Here is a 17466-nt window from a genome sequence, read left to right as displayed (position 1 = left end):
TTACCATATTACCATATTACCATTATTATTACATTATTACCATTATTACCATATTACCATTATTACTATATTACCGTTATTACCATATTACCATTATTACCATATTTCCATTATTACTATATTACCATTATTACTATATTACCGTTATTACTATATTACCATTATTACCATTATTACCATATTACCATATTACCATTATTACTATATTACCATTATTACCATATTACCATTATTACCATATTACCATTATTACTATATTACCGTTATTACTATATTACCATTATTACTATATTAACGTTATTACTATATTACCATTATTACCATTATTACCATATTACCATTATTACCATATTACCGTTATTACTATATTACCATTATTACTATATTACCGTTATTACTATATTACCATTATTACTATATTACCATTATTACCATATTAGCATTGTTACCATTATTACCATATTACCATTATTACTATATTACCATTATTACCATATTACCATTATTACCATATTACCGTTATTACTATATTACCATTATTACTATATTACCGTTATTACTATATTACCATTATTACTATATTACCATTATTACTATATTACCGTTATTACTATATTACCGTTATTACTATATTACCATTATTACTATATTACCGTTATTACTATATTACCATTATTACCATATTAGCATTGTTACCATTATTACCATATTACCATTATTACTATATTACCATTATTACTATATTACCATTATTACCATATTACCATTATTACCATATTACCATTATTACTATATTTCATCATAGTCGACACGATAAACTAGTTTAATAAAGTCAATGATTACATTAACCGGGTACGATTATGCCATAGCTTATATTCCTTTTTATGTTCTCTCAGAGGGTACTTTGCCAATCTGTGTCTGTCCACCTGGATATACTGGAAATGGGTATGGAGAATACGGATGTCTGCCCCTCAGCGACATTTGTCTGAATAATCCCTGTGTTAATGGAGTGTGCAAGGTGAGTTATTATGTCATATTAAAGGGGTATTCCAGGAAAAAACATTTTTTTATATATCAACTGGCTCCAGAAAGTTAAACAGATTTGTAAATTACTTCTATTAAAAAAATCTTAATCCTTCCAATAATTATCAGCTGCTGAAGTTGAGTTGTTCTTTTCTGTCTGGCAACAGTGCTCTCTGGTGACATCTCTGCTGGTCTTAGGGAACTGCACAGAGTAGAAGAGGTTTGCTATGGGGATTTGCTTCTACTCTGGACAGTTCCCGAGACTGGTGTCATCAGAGAGCACTTAGACAGAAAAGAACAACTCAACTTCAGCAGCTAAACAGTACTGAAAGGATTAAGATTTTTTAATAGAAGTAATTTACAAATCTGTTTTACTTTCTGGAGCCAGTTGATACATAATAAATATGTTTTTTCCTGGATAACCCCTTTAAGGGTTTACGTTAGAGTTCTATGTACTTAATGGGAAGAATGTAGCTTACAGATTTATTGGACTAGAAATGGGTCAAGGCATGAATAAGCTTAGGCCACAGGAATAATGAAGAAAAAATAAACATAAATGCCCTTATGATATGAAGACATAGATCAGTGGTCTCCAACCTGGGGACCTCCAGATGTTGCAAAACTACAACTCCCAGCATGCCCGGACAGCCGTTAGCTGTCCGGGCATGCTGGGAGTTGTAGTTTTGCAACATCTGAAGGTCCGCAGGTTGAAGACCACTGACATCGATTATCCAGTGATACAGTTGCAGGGGTGTGCATAAAAAAGAGGGGGCCCCAGAAGTTCAGATAAGACAGGGGGCCTTTAATATCCCATGTTTTCCCTTCTTAGTAAAATAATAAGGCCATGTTTACACAATGGAATCTGCCGGAAAAATTCTGCTCAGAAATTCAGCTGCAGCAGAGTACCTTTTAAGGGGTGATCCAAGAAAAAAAGTTTTTTATATATATATATAAACTGGCTCCAGAAAGTTAAACAGATTTGTAAATTACTTCTATTAAAAAATCTTAAAGGGGTATTCCAGGCCAAAACTTTTTTTTATATATAAACTGGCTCCGGAAAGTTAAACAGATTTGTAAATTACTTCTATTAAAAAATCTTAATCCTTCCAATAGTTATTAGCTTCTGAAGTTGAGTTGTTGTTTTCTGTCTTAACTGCTCTCCGATGACTCACGTCCCGGGAGCTGTGCAGTTCCTATGGGGATATTCTCCCATCATGCACAGCTCCCGTGACGTGACATCATCATTGAGCAGTTAGACAGAAAACTTCAGAAGCTAATAACTTATGGAAGGATTAAAAATTTTTAATAGAAGTAATTTACAAATCTGTTTAACTTTCCGGAGCCAGTTGATATATAAAAAAAAGTTTTTGCCTGGAATACCCCTTTAATCCTTTCAGTACTTATGAGCTGCTGAAGTTGAGTAGTTCTTTTCTGTCTTAAGTGCTCTCTGATGACACCTGTCTCGGGAACTGTCCAGAGTAGAAGCAAATCCCCATAGCAAACCTCTTCTACTCTGTGCAGTTCCCGAGACAAGCAGAGATGTCAGCAGAGAGCAGTGTTGCCAGACAGAAAAGAACAACTTAACTTCAGCAGCTGATAATTATTGGAAGGATTAAGATTTTTTAATAGAAGTAATTTACAAACCTGTTTAACTTTCTGGAGCCAGTTGATATATACAGTTTTTGTTCCTGGAATACCCCTTTAATTTCAATGGGATTCTGCTGGTAAGCATGTTCATTACTGTATAACACTTAATAACTAATGTCACCTTATGTTGGATAACCCCTTTAAGGCTTGATGTTAGCCAGACCTTAATTCCCCCCATTCCTATAGACTTTAAAGCATTCAGCGGTGTTGCTTGTATAGAACAACAGAACAACATTGTGTGTGTGTATATATATTTATATATACAATGTTGTTCTGTTGGTCTATACAAGCAACATCGCTGAATGCTAATATATATATATATATAGAGAGAGAGAGAGAATCAAGTAAAGAAAAACGCAGCAACTCACCACCTTCAAGCTTTGCTTTAATTGCCGTCACATCATCAGTACAGGTACAACTTGCGGAGAAGCGACATCGGGGCTGGGTGCAGGGGAGAGAGGGTAGAGTGGACGCTGCGGGGAGGTCCCTAGACGACCAGCTAGTTTCGGATCAAATGATGCTTCTTCCGGAAAAAGCATCATTTGATCCGAAACTAGCTGGTCGTCTAGGAACCTCCCCACAGCGTCCACTCTCCCCTCTCTCCCCTGCACCCAGCCCCGATGTCGCTTCTCCGCAAGTTGTACCTGTACTGATGATGTGACGGCAATTAAAGCAAAGCTTGAAGGTGGTGAGTTGCAGCGTTTTTCTTTACTTGATTCTCTATATAAGTTGTCTGCTGTTCCACGCATTGCACCCCACCAAGCTACGGGACTGTTCGAGCACCTGTCTGATAGGTTGATGCCGAAGGATACGCTGTGCCTGGCCTGTATTCTTTTGTTTATTCATATATATATATATATATATTACATTGGAAGGCACCATGGGTGTGGGTATATGAAAAACATAATAAAAAATTTGAACAAAAGCATGAACCTGTCTAGCATCAAGAAGCATATAGTCAAAATGGTAGATGGGTGTGGCATTAAAGCAAATGACATGTATGGGTGGTCATGTGCTTAAGACACCAAAACCATAAACTATACAGTACCAATACACCAAAATGCCACATTGTTCTACCAAGACTATAATCAGAACCAAGAACCGTAGTTATAGGGGGTGGAGGGGTAACAGTCGCACCTTTGCATTAGTGCATATGTGATGGTCAAAAAAAAAAAACTATGATTTTCAATCTATCTGTTTAACTCTTCTGTGTCCAGCCTGACCTCTCAAGCTATATATGTGAGTGTCACTCAGGATGGAACGGCACCAACTGCACAGAAAACATCAATGAGTGCGCCAGTGACCCATGTCAGAATGGAGGCGTCTGTCTGGATGGAGTCAATGCTTACACATGTAACTGTACCAGCGAATGGACTGGATTAAACTGCGAAATCCCAGCACAAGGTATGTGTGGTAAAGGCAAATGTTATTACCCTAGGGGCCCTTGTGTTTGTGATGCCAGGGCGTGGTTATCCTCTAAACCACCCGAGGTATGGCCGCTGGTTTCTGGGCCAGGCGTGGGGCAAATGATCACTCCTATGCAAGGTTACAGAACAACAGCACTTTACTGAGGCAGACAGATGTTATAGTCTTTTACAGCTCAGTTAGGCCCAAGGAGATGACCAGTGACTGTGGTTGCTTACCAGGTTTTGACTTTCACCTGAAGGGGCTCACGGTTGGTGGAAGCGTGACTAGACCTCGGTCTCCCTCAGGACACCAGACACTCTCAGGTCTTGACTGTTCTGTAGCTCAGCATGCATAGAACTCATCTCACTAGAACTAGCTCCTCCCTAGGTTTATAAGGGAGCAATTTGGAGGGGTCCTATAGGTTACCCACATGTCACCTGGTCACTAACACCTCCCTGGGTTACACAGACTTAGCAACAGGACTTAGAGGTAAAAACACATAAATGTAATACATTAACTCTTTAGGTAATAGAAGGGGTGACGAGAGTTCTGAGGAGCGTGGGGGCCAGGGGACTGAGTCCACCCGAAAGGACTATACAAGGTACAGAAGGACCACTTCTGTACTGGGCCACCACATATGCGCTACTGCTATACTGTTATTATTTGATGTAGTTCATTCTTTTTAGGTTTTGATTTCATGTTTATTTATGGCTCTGTTACAATAGGCTATAATAAAGATCTAAATTTACTCTACAACTTGGTCCAACTTTGTCCTCTCGACAGATTGTAGGTTTTGTGGCTTATTTCCATTATACTGATGAAGTATGGTTACTATTTTATTATGCATTTAGCATGTGGGGGCAACCTCTCAGAGGCTCATGGATCCATATTGTCCCCTGGCTATCCTGGTAACTATCCTCCGAACCAAGACTGTTACTGGAGAATCTCTGTTGACCCGGGTCTTTACATCACCTTTGCTTTCGGCACACTAAGCCTGGAACAGAACGCCACCTGTGACAAAGATTACCTGGAGGTATATACCTATCCCTTGATTGCTTTGTGTGTTCTCAGCTTCATATGTACATGCGTGTATCCCCTATTTAACGGATAAAGGATAAGTGTCAGAAGGCTGGGGTCCGACCGCAATCTCCTGCCTGATGCGCCGGCTCTCCCCACTATTCAAGGAGCCATGAAGCAGTGGTTAACATGCCCCCTCCATGCACCTCTATGCGAGAGCCAGGGATATACTAGTACAGCACTTTGGCTTTCCCATAGAGATGCATAGAGGACGCGTTCCGACCCCCGTTCCGTGCTGGAGAAGAGCCAGAGTGCTGTGCAGGAGATCGTGGGGGGTGCCAGTGGTCAGACCTCCCATGATCTTAAAGGGGTACTCTGCTGCTCAGCGTTTGGAACAAACTGTTCCGAAGGCTGGAGCCGACAACGGGAGCTTGTGACATCATAGCCCCACCCCCTCATGATGTCATGCCCTGCCCCCTCAATGCAAGTCTATGGGAGGGGGCCTGACAGCCGTCACGCCCCCTCCCATAGACTTGCATTGAGTGGGCAGGGCATGATGTCATGAGGGGGCGGGGCATTGAAGTCACGAGCTCCCGGCGATGGCGTTCGGAACAGTTTGTTCCAAACACTGAGCATCAGAGTACCCCTTTAACTGGATAATCCCTTTAAGGGTCTATTCCAAACATACAGTATTCTGTGCAGATTTGATGCGCAGGATTTCAAGCGGTGTTCAGTCATTCAATTTACATTGAGATCTGCAGCAGAAAATCCTGCGCATCAAATCTGCACAGAATACTGTACGTGTGAATAGACCCTAAGTGTATATCTTCAGGCAATCATCATTTCTTCGCACTTTGTTGTTATATTGTATACTTATTTTTCTACACATTAGATTCGGGATGGCCTTTCGGCCCATGACGCTGTTATTGGTAAATACTGCACGACAATCTCTCCAGCCCCTCTCCAGACATCGGGTCCATATGCCTGGGTTCACTTTCATTCTGACAGTGCGATATCAGACAAAGGATTTCATATAACCTACATAACATCTTCATGTAAGTATCAGTAGACTTCAGGAGAAAATGGCCTCCTCAACTTTGGGGATCTACTGGAGATATAACCATTCTTTAACAGGGTGCAGGGTACATAGAGAATTCATCCATACCCAACTGCATTACCGACCAACACACACAGATCACTGAGATTAAGGGGACTAAAGGTAGCTGATGGGACCGGAGAGAGCTCAAAATGGCCCCAGTGGTTGGGGGAAGGGCACTTCTTAGGGCTTTCCACTAGGCCATAGGGTTATATAAGTACAGGAAGGCTACAATTATCTGGTTGGGTACATACATTCCCCACTGTACTCTCTAAGTAAGTTAGCTACTCATTAAGCTCCTCCCCTTAGGCCTTTTTGGGAAAGTCAACCCTCTTAAAAGCTATAAACACCTTTGAAAAGGAAAAAAATATTTTTACATATGATATTGGTTACCTTGAGTTAAAATGGTGTACTAAGTCTGCTATCTTTATTCTTCAGGGTACCTATCATCAAAAAAACTTTTGATATATTATAGATTAATGTATGCAGAATAACTTCACAATTGCATGTTATTAAAAAATATGCTTCTTTCTATTTAATTTTCCACTTTGAAGAAATGACCACTAGGGGTCTGCCTACCAGTCCTGGCAGCAAGCATTTCAGACTCATGCTGGAGTCCTAAACACTACGAGCTGCCAGTCTGCTTTGTTCACAAAGGAGAACACTCAGAGCTGCCAGCCTGCTTTGTTCACAGCCTGTTTGGCTGTGAACAAAGCAGGCTGGCAGCTCTGAGTGTTTAGGACTCCAGCATGAGTCAGAAATGCTTGCTGCCAGGACTGATCGGGAAAAATACAATAGAAAGAAGCATATTTTTCATTAACATGCTATTGGAAAGTTATTCAACATTCATTAATCTAAAATATAACAAAAGTTTATTTGATGAGAGGTACCCTTTAATTTATTATTAATGCAGCCTGCTACTAGATTGATATTCTTGTCATGTGGGTGTCACCACCCAGTAATACATGCTGGATGTGAGGTCTGTGTGTTCAGTAGTAGCTAGAGTTTGTGGACACTCTTCTTGTTCTGCACACGTGTACAGTCTTTCCTCTGCAAACTGCCTTATGTGTGCCTTCTTCCCTGTCTACAGCCTGTGTGATTTGCCCTCCATGTATGCTCTTCCAACTCTCCCCTTCCTACTTCTATCCCTGATAATAAGAGAAGGGAGGATGAGAGCAGAAAGCCCATTTGACAGATTTTTTTTTTTATCTTTATCTGAACTGCAGCAAAATAGTAGTACATTTGTCTAAAAGATGATTAAAGGGGTACTCCGGCCCTAGATATCTTATCCCCCTATCCAGAGGAACTCTCCTGCAGCACCCCCATTCATGAGCTGCACGGAGTAAAGATCGCTCTGTGGCTGATGACGGGCGATACAGGGGGTGGGGGTGGGGGTACCCCCGTGATCAGACATCTTATCCCCTATCCTTTGGATAGGGAATAAGATGTCTAGGGGCGGAGTCCTCCTTTAAGAAAGTTGCTTCATTTTGCATTTAGGAAACAAATGTGTGCATAGCCTTTAAACTTTATTTTTTATTTTTTATGTAACATGAATCTGAAGTTTTTTCATTCTTTTTTTTCCAATAATTTTATGTTATTTTTTATCAGTGGACCAATAATGTTTATAGAATGTTTGCATTTTTTTTTCTTTGAATTGAATTTTACGTGTTTCTCTGATTACAGCCGGATCATCTTGTGGAGGAAGCTTCTCTGACACGGAGGGCTTCCTTGTGTCTCCAGGGTGGCCTGATGCCTACACAGGGAACAAGCAGTGTATTTATATTGTCACACAGCCGCTAAATGAAAGAATCCACCTTAAATTCACTGACATGGACCTGGAGAGCAGCTCTGGATGCTCCCTCACTGTTATAGAGGTAGCATTTTGTATTTATTTTGCTCTAGTGCCCCAAAGTGTAACTAAAAAAGAGGTATAAATAAAAACAAACTCACACCTTAAATTGCTAAGGGTGATGGGCCTTGCTGAGCTGATGCCTCACTTCTAGGTGTGTAACTTAAAGGGGTACTCCGGTGGAAAACTTTTTTTTTTTTTATTAACTGGTGCCAGAAAGTTAAACAGATTTGTAAATGACTTCTATTAAAAAAATCTTAATCCTTTCAGTACTTATGAGCTGCTGAAGTTGAGTTTTTCTATTCTGTCTAAGTGCTCTCTGATGACACCTGTCTCGGGAACTGTCCAAAGTAGAAGCAAATCCCCATAGCAAACCTCTTCTACTCTGTGCAGTTCCTGAGACAAGCAGAGATGTCAGCAGAGAGCACTGAAAACAACAACTCAACTTCACCAACTGATAATTATTGGAAGGATTAAGATTTTTTTAATAGAAGTAATTTACAAATCTGTTTAACTTTCTGGAGCCAGTTGATATAAAAAAAAATTAAAAATAAGTATTTTTTTCCTTGAATACCCCTTTAAACATATGTTAAAGACATGCGGTAAACCAAAAAATTAGATTTAGAATTTTTTTTAGTTTCTCGATATGGCCTTCTGTTTCCGAGATATTAGTGTTTATAGTTTGTCTGACAATTCAAGAAATCTGTCAGGTGGGCGAGAACTTAATTTTAATAATGGGAGTGGCTATCAGGGGATGGGCATGATTATATAGTCAAAGGGTGTGAGTGTTTTATTTGAGGTGTGTGTAGGCCTAATACAAACCCCTGACTGTATAATCTCCTGATAGCCACTCCCAGTCACTCCCATTATTAAAATTAAGTTCACGCCCATCTGACTATTCCCTAATTTGTCAAAATATAAACTCTCATATCTCAGGAATGAAAGGGTATATGAATAAACCGTAATAAGGTGTGTGATTAGGGCGCCCTATGCTTTCTAATATAATACAATCTAATTTTTAGGGGGGTTGGCCACAGGTCTTCTTTAAAGGAGTACTCCGGCATATGAAAACTTATCCCTATCCTAAGGATCTCCCGTATGGGGCCGTAGCAGTCAGCGGCAACGGGGCATGTCCGATCACCGCATGATGCGGCGGCCAACACACCCCTCAATTCATCTCTATGGGAGAGTTGTAGCGCAGCATTCAGCAGTCCCCAGCTCTGCCATAGAGATATATTGAGGGGGGCGTGTTGCGGTGGTTGAAACGCGCTATTTAGGCAAAAGGGTGGGGGGCCCCGTACGGGAGATCACGGGGGGACCCTCTCAGTTGGACTCCCCCACGATCTGTAACTTATCCACTATCCTAAGGATAGGGGATATGTTTTCATATCCCGGAGTACTCCTTTAAACATGTCGAATTGTCCACAGCACCATCCCCCTCCCCCATACATTGATGCACCGGAACTGCAATACCAGACAAACCCATGAATGTGTGTGGCGCTGTTTCTAGAAATAAATAGCCATGTTCTTCTTATCCTGTACACCCTTTTAATGATACCTGGTTGTATTTAGGTTAAAGATGGAGGTACAGAGACGGCCCCCTTAATCGGCAGATACTGTAACACCACGATTCCGGCTCCCATCACTTCAAGTTCGAATAAACTCTGGATAAAATTCAAGTCTCAGGCTTCGGCGACAAGATCTAGGTTCCGAGCCTTTTACCAAGTCGGTAAGATCGTATAGATTGCTCAGATTTAATAAGCTGTATACTGCATGAAAACACATCAGCTGTATACAGGGGGAAAATTCTAGGTGTAATTCTGTATTCATGTCACATGATGGGGCATAACTATAGGGGGCTATGGTGGTGGGGTCTCTGTTTCCTATAGAAGTAGACCATTGATATAGATAAAGCATTAAAGGGATATTCCAGGGGAGGGGGGGGGGGGGCATTTTTTTATATTAACTGGCTCCAGAAAGTTAAACAGATTTGTAAATTACTTCTATTAAAAAATCTTAATCCTTCCAATAATTATCAGCTGCTGAAGTTGAGTTGTTCTTTTCTGTCTGGCAACAGTGCTCTCTGCTGACATCTCTGCTTGTCTCGGAAACTGCACAGAGTAGAAGAGGTTTGCTATGGGGATTTGCTTCTACTCTGGACAGTTCCTGAGACAGGTGTCATCAGAGAGCACTTAGACAGAAAAGAACAACTCAACTTCAGCAGCTCATAAGTACTGAAAGCATTAAGATTTTTTTAATAGAAGTAATTTACAAATCTGTTTAATTTTCTGGAGCCAGTTGATATATATAGAATTTTTTTTTATTTTTTTTCCCTGGATAACCCCTTTAAAGCTGTGGGCCGTGCATCTTCAAGTTACACCACTGGTCACATCAATGCAGGCCAGTGTTTTTCTAACAAGTGTGCCTCCAGCTGTTGCAAAACTACAACTATCAGCATGCCCGGACAGCCGTTGGCTGTCCGGGCATGCTGGTAGTTGTAGTTTTGCAACAGCTGGAGGCGCACTGGTTTGGAAACACTGATGTTGACAATCATGTAAAATTTTGATCGGTTGGGGTCTCGTGCTGAAACCCCCAACACATAAATATTTCCCTGAACAAGTTAGATTAAAGGGGTTATCCAGGAATCGAAAAACAGAGACAATTTCTTTCAAAGACCGCTCCCTGTCTGTCTCCAGGTTGGGTGTGGTTCTGCAGCTCAGTTCCATTGAAGTGAATGGAGCCAAGTTGTAATATCACATCCAAAGTGGAGACAGACAGGGAGTGGTCTTTGAAAGAAAATAGGTCTGGTTTTTTTGGGAGTGAATCGGCTATATCTAGTAATCAGTGGTGGTCTGGGCACTAAAACTCCAACCAATCAAAGCTTTTGACATGTCCAAGTGACACCAAACAAAAAAGGGCAACAAATATAAAGAAATAAACTTTTAGGAACACACGTCACAAGAAAGGAAAAGTGAACATAAAATTACACGATAAAACGATGTAATATCAATAGACATCAAGAACAGCACAGTGCAAATACAGTGAAACAATGGCAGCCCAAAGTAGTATAGTCATAAAATAGTCAGAATACTAGTATCTGCCATAGTCAAACTTTTTCGCAGTGTCTTTGTTTAGAGTTATATGTCATGCTTTAAAGGGGTACTCTGCTGGAAAACATTTTGTTTTTAATCCACTGGTACCAGAAAGTTAAACAGATTTGTAAATTACTTCTATTTAAAAATCTTAATCCTTCCAGTACTTATCAGCTGCTGTATACTACACAGGAAGTTCTTTTCTATTTGAATTTCTTTCCAGTCTGACCACAGTGCTCTCGGCTGACACTTCTGTCCATTTTAGGAGCTGTCCAAATTAGGAGGAAATCCCCATAGTAAACCTCTCCTGCTCTGGACAGTTCCTGACAGAGGTGTCAGCAGAGAGCACTGTGGTCAGACAGAAAGAAAATTTAAAGGAAATTTATATATATATATATATATATATATATATATCAACTGGCTCCAGAAAGTTAAACAGATTTGTAAATTACTTCTATTAAAAAATCTTAATCCTTTTAGTACTTATGAGCTTCTGAAGTTGAGTTGTTCTTTTCTGTCTAAGTGCTCGCTGATGACACCTGTCTCAGGAACCGCCCAGTTTAGAAGAATATCCCCATAGCAAACCTCTTCTAAACTGGGCGGTTCCCGAGACACGTGTCATCAGAGAGCACTTAGACAGAAAAGAACAACTCAACTTCAGAAGCTCATAAGTACTGAAAGGATTAAGATTTTTGAATAGAAGTAATTTTCAAATCTGGTTAACTTTCTGGAGCCAGTTGATATATATAAAAAAGTTTTTTTTTCCTGGATAACCCCTTTAAATAGAAAAGAACTTCCTCTGTAGTATACAGCAGCTGATAAGTACTGGAAGGATTAAGATTTTTAAATAGAAGTAATTTAGAAATCTGTTTAACTTGTATGGCACTTGTTGTTTGGACCCCATCATGTATGGTGTGTACATTTAGGCACAGTGGTGTATGGTTATTTGTCCGCTGTATATCAGGGGGTGCAAAAAAAAAATGCATTGTGTTTTTTCGCAGTCTGTGGCGGTTCACTGTCTGGAGCAGGAGTCATCCGTACCCCTAACTACCCCAACCCATACCATCGGGAGAGGTCCTGTACGTGGGTCATCACTCAGCCAGAAGGAGAAGTGGTTATGTTCAAGTTTGACTCTTTGAATATCTCGAGCAGCTCTGAATGCGGTAACAATTATGTTGAGGTAAGGAAAGTGAATTTCCCTTTCTTTACAGCTGTAGCCACAGGATACAACAGATTCTCCAATCATTCTTACTGAATATGGGTGTTGGGTCAGTGAGATATAGATCACTTTCTTCTAAAAACAGCACCACACCTGTCTGTAGGTTGTGTCTGGAATTGCAGTTTGTTTAAAAGGGTACTCCGCCCTGGATGTCTTATCCCCTCTCCAAAGCATAGGGGGATAAGATGTCCGATAGTGGGGGTCCAGGTGCTGGGGCCCCCCGCAATCTCCCTGCTGCACCCGGCGTTCGTTTAGAGCGTCGTGTGCATTTCCAGAGTGCCAGAGGCTCGTGACGTCACAGCCAGGCCCCTCAATGCAAGTCTATGGGAGGGGGCGTGATGGCTGTCACGCCCCCTCCCATAGACTTGCTTTAAGGGGACACATGACCGTGACATCACGAGCCTCCGCCCACATCGCCAGTCATCCGGCACGGAGCGAAGTTCCTTCCGTGCACTGGAAGTCTGGGGTATCGCAGTTGAGATCGCGCAGTTCCCCAGCGGCGGGACCCCTGCGATCACACATCTTATCCCTTGGATAGGGGATAAGATGTCTAGGGGCGGAGTACCCTTTTAAAGTGAACAGAGCTGAGCCGCAATACCACACACAACCTGTGGACAGGTGTGGCGCTGGTTTTGAAGTGGCAGCCATGTTTTCGTTTTATTTTCAGTCCTGGACAAAACCCCCCTTTTTCCCCTTTATGTTATGTTCCATGTTATAATCCATGGCCTATCTCTATGGGGTAATGTACCGGTAAATTCCCACCCCATTCACACTATAACAATTTTCATTCTCTTCTTAGAACAAAACCTTTTTTCTTAAATCTATATCAGTGTTTCCCGACTGAGGTCCTCAAAGGGTCTATTCACTCCCTAAGGATCTATTCACACGGCAGAATTCCCGCTTGTGGAATTCCGCCTCAAATGAAACCCCTAAGGCTAGGTTCAGACTGCAGAACCTCCAGGCGGAAAATTTCTGTCTACAGATTCCGAGTGCAGTCAGTGCCTACTGAATCAGTCGGCACTAGGACCACGCGGACATTGCAGTCCCCAATAGACTGCAATGTGTTCCGCGAGGAAATCCGCCTGGAGAAAGAGCACCATTCTTCAGGCAGATATTTTAAAGCGGATTTTACTTTCACAAATTCCACTTAAAAAATTCCGAAGTGTGGATTGGTGAACGGAAAACCCATTTACTAGCTTGCACATTTTAGCGAGCAGAATTTCTGCCTGCAATTTCAAAGCGGAATCGCAGGCAGAAATTCCGTAGTCTGGATCTAGCCTTAGGGGTCTTGAGGACCACGGGTGGGAAACACTGGCCTAGGAGTTTCTTCCTGTCAGTAAACTTTTTACATGGTGTCCAGCTACCGGAATTTCCAGCTATATTCTATGGTTCAATTTCCCTACAGTGCCCCCGCAGGACAATTAGAGCATTGCACAGATCCCACTGAAATCAATAGACTGTCCATGTAATGCGTAGGATTTTTGGGTCCTCTGTAGATGGAGATGCCATTCTCTACTCTATAATGTAGGGGTCCCAGCCAACCATTATTAGTCCACAACCTGCACTATAGGTGAACATGGTTTGATATCATTAAGTAGATATATAGGGGGAGATTTATCAAAACCTGTGCAGAGGAAGAGTGGTGCAGTTGCCCATAGCAACCAATCAGATTGCTTCTTTCATTTTCCACAGGCCTCTTTAGAGGCCTGTGGAAAATGAAAGAAGCAATCTGATTGGTTGCTATGGGCAACTGCACCACTCTTCCTCTGCACAGGTTTTGATAAATCTCCCCCATAGAGTCTATTTTATTGACAGGTCAGAGATGGTCCTTCTCCGGAGTCGACTCTTATTGGGAAATACTGTGGATCAGAGGTGCCCCATGTTACATATTCATCTCAGAGGAGCCTGTATGTCCATTTCCTCACTGATGCCTCCAGCACCAATCACGGCTTCTCGGCTTCGTATCAATCTGTAATAGAAGGTAATGTTTAGATATATCTATACATTGGCATGTCATATCATATGGATTTTTAAGACTTAAAGGGGTACTCCGCTGCTCAGCGCTTGGGATAAACTGTTCCGAATGCTGGAGCCAGGAGCTTGTTTGTTCCAAACGCTGAGCAGCGGAGTACCCCTTTAACTTTTATTGAAGGAAAAGATGACCCTGGACACTATTTTATAGAAATACAAACCGTAGGAAAATGAAATGAAGTGTTTCATAACTAGGAAACTACATGAATGCGCTTCATAACGACAGTAGGGATTATACTCATTATTACTATAATTCTGCTGGTTACTATTGCATGCAGATATATCTCTATTTACAGACATCGGGGGAGGAGGCAGTCAGTTGTCAGATTATTGGGGGGGGGTCCTAGATATACTTACCAGTATGTAAATCATCAGAGTAAGCAGGGAATGCTGGGAAATCACAGCTCTGAAGGCTGCAAAGTTGTGAATGCAAACCCTGAACTATAATACAGACCACAACTCAGGATCAGTACAGGATAAGTAATGTAATGTATGTACACAGTGACCTCACCAGCAGAATAGTGAGTACAGCTCTGGAGTATAATACAGGATATAACTCAGGATCAGTACAGGATAAGTAATGTAATGTATATACACAGTGACCCCACCAGCAGAATAGTGAGTACAGCTCTGGAGTATAATACAGGATATAACTCAGGATCAGTACAGGATAAGTAATGTAATGTATGTACACAGTGACCCCACCAGCAGAATAGTGAGTACATATAACTCAGGATCAGTACAGGATAAGTAATGTAATGATGCCTGGGGACCCGGGATCTTCGCTGTAGCCTGCTGGATACTGGATCAGGTAGGGAATCGTCGGGGGGGGGGGGGGGGGGGAATTGGAAGTGAAAGTAAAACGATCTTTACTGTGGCAACCACTAGGAAGGCCAAACTGCAACTCCCAGCATGCCCAGACAGCCAAAGGCTGGGAGTTGTAGTTTTGCAACATCTGGAGGGTCACAGTTTGGAGACCACTGTTGCAGTGGTGCCCAAATGGTAGCCCTCCAGATGTTGCCAAACTACAACTCTCAGCATGCCTCGACTGCCCAGGCATGCTGGGAGTTGTAGTTCTGTAACATCTGTCCCTTCAGATTTAGCAATTTTCATGAAATTTTGGAAAATTGCTGCTCTACTTTGAAGCCCTCTAATTTTTTCAAAAAGCAAAAATATGTCCATTTTATGATGCCAACATAAAGTGGACATATTGTATTTGTGAATAAAAATAAAATGTATTGTGAATATCCATTTTCCTTACAAGTAGAGAGCTTCAAAGTTAGAAAAATGCAAAATTTCCAAAATTTTCATGAAATTTGGGGATTTTTCACCAAAAAGGATGCAAGTAACGCCGAAAATTTACCACCAAAATAAAGTAGAATATGTCATGAAAAAACATTCTCAGAATCAGAATATTCGGGTTGATAATTCGTAAAGTGACGGTGGTCAGAATTGCGAAAAAGGGCTCAGTCCTTAAGGTGAAAAAGGTCTGCGTCCTTAAGGGGTTAAGTGATACAGGTTCTGCCCGATGTCTGCTCTCCTCCGTACCTTCAGTGAGTGTTATAGGGCCGGGTAGGACATCTCTTCTATTCTTCCAGCTCCATCATTGTATAATTAAAGTGACACAGCTTGAAATAGGAACCAGACTGTAAAAACCATTGTAAACATTTAGTTATTCAGCTTCACAAAATAGAAAGTCCCAAACAAGACATTTGTCATTTAAAGAAGTAATTTGTTGTATATTTTAAGCCTGGTGTTTATGTGCACAATATGGGAGCAAATACAATATCAGACCACAGAAGAAGAAAGAGAAAACCTCCAGGGCAGATGTATGATGACTGGTCAATGCATTACAAAAATTCCTAGCTATCCTTATGCTACACTAAAACAGCGCCACCCCTGTCATCAGGTTGCATGTGGTATTGCAGCTTAGTTTCATTGTAGTTTTGAAACAGCTGGAGGCACTCTGATTGGGAAACAATGCTCTGATAGGACAGGGGCCATCCGGACTGAGATCACATGAGACTTGTACTGTCAATGAAGAAGGTCTATTACTACTATTGTTTATACCATACGTCTGTGACTGTTCACATGTTGATGTTGCATTGCAGTATTGCATATTTACAGTAAAAGTGCTGCAGAACCGCAACAGTACTGCAATGAAACCGCAACGTGTGAACACAGCCTAAAACTCTGAACATTCTGAGGATAACATTCTTGTCTTCTTTGGCAGGTTGCGGTGCGACAATGACCACCCCGGAGGGCACCATTACGAGCCCAGGTTACCCCAACGTATACCCACATGGTGTTCATTGCACGTGGGTTATCTCCATCCAGCCCGGAAATCTAATACGCTTAACCTTTTCCACGTTCAATCTTGAGCAGTCCCATACATGTCAATATGACTATCTGGATATATATGATAATGCGACAGATACCACAGGAAGCAGGACTGCAAGGTAATTGCCTATACCATTGTAGGGTGTGTGTACCATAGAGGTAGACTATAGGGCTGTGGGAGAAAAGGGGCCCAGGCCTTATTGGCCCCAGACAACGTGTACGGTGGCCTCCTGACTCAGAGGAAACAAGGATCAGGCAGTTGGATTTTAACATGCCCAATCCTTTTGTTCTCATGGGAGATAAGCAGCTCCAGAGTTGTCTGGCAGCAGCTTACCCTCTTTTTCTCCAATGAAAACACTGGCATGCTTGGCTGGGCTAAACGTGCATGAGTATAGTAAGGTCTGGAGAGATATTTTTCACCTAAATGGGCTATTAAGAGTATGTATGTTCAGCTTAAGAGAATGTGACTTTACACTAGTGTCCCTTTAGAGCCTATCCAGCTTAATGCATACCTGTCATATCACAGGAAAAAATAATACTCCTATATGTTACTCACTAGGTCATACAGATGCTTTAGATCTCTTTCTTATGTGTCTAGCTTCTTTATTTGGCTCACAACCCTCTCTGTTCTGCAGTTCACTCATTTTGACATCCACTGCTCAGAAAGGGGCGTCTCCAAGGCAAGCACTGAGCCCGCCCTCATGCATACACTTCCTCCCTGAGTCTGCTGTGCTGTGCTTGGTCT

The 17466-nt window shown here is 41.6% G+C and overlaps 1 protein-coding gene across 1 annotated transcript in view; it reads left to right on the top strand.

Moving 5' to 3' along the window:
* CUBN (cubilin) overlaps nucleotides 1–17466 on the top strand; it is a 219464-nt gene that overhangs the window by 29326 nt on the left and 172672 nt on the right. Inside the window, 9 exon segments of the mRNA XM_056519174.1 lie at nucleotides 897–1018; nucleotides 3888–4074; nucleotides 4929–5110; nucleotides 5987–6149; nucleotides 7874–8064; nucleotides 9612–9768; nucleotides 12133–12311; nucleotides 14166–14331; nucleotides 16615–16840. Of these exon segments, the coding sequence (XP_056375149.1) occupies nucleotides 897–1018; nucleotides 3888–4074; nucleotides 4929–5110; nucleotides 5987–6149; nucleotides 7874–8064; nucleotides 9612–9768; nucleotides 12133–12311; nucleotides 14166–14331; nucleotides 16615–16840 (1573 nt within the window).

This window comes from Hyla sarda, chromosome 5 (genome assembly GCF_029499605.1).
Source record: "Hyla sarda isolate aHylSar1 chromosome 5, aHylSar1.hap1, whole genome shotgun sequence".
NCBI lineage: Eukaryota > Metazoa > Chordata > Amphibia > Anura > Hylidae > Hyla > Hyla sarda.
This window is presented reverse-complemented; position numbering and strand designations above follow the sequence as displayed.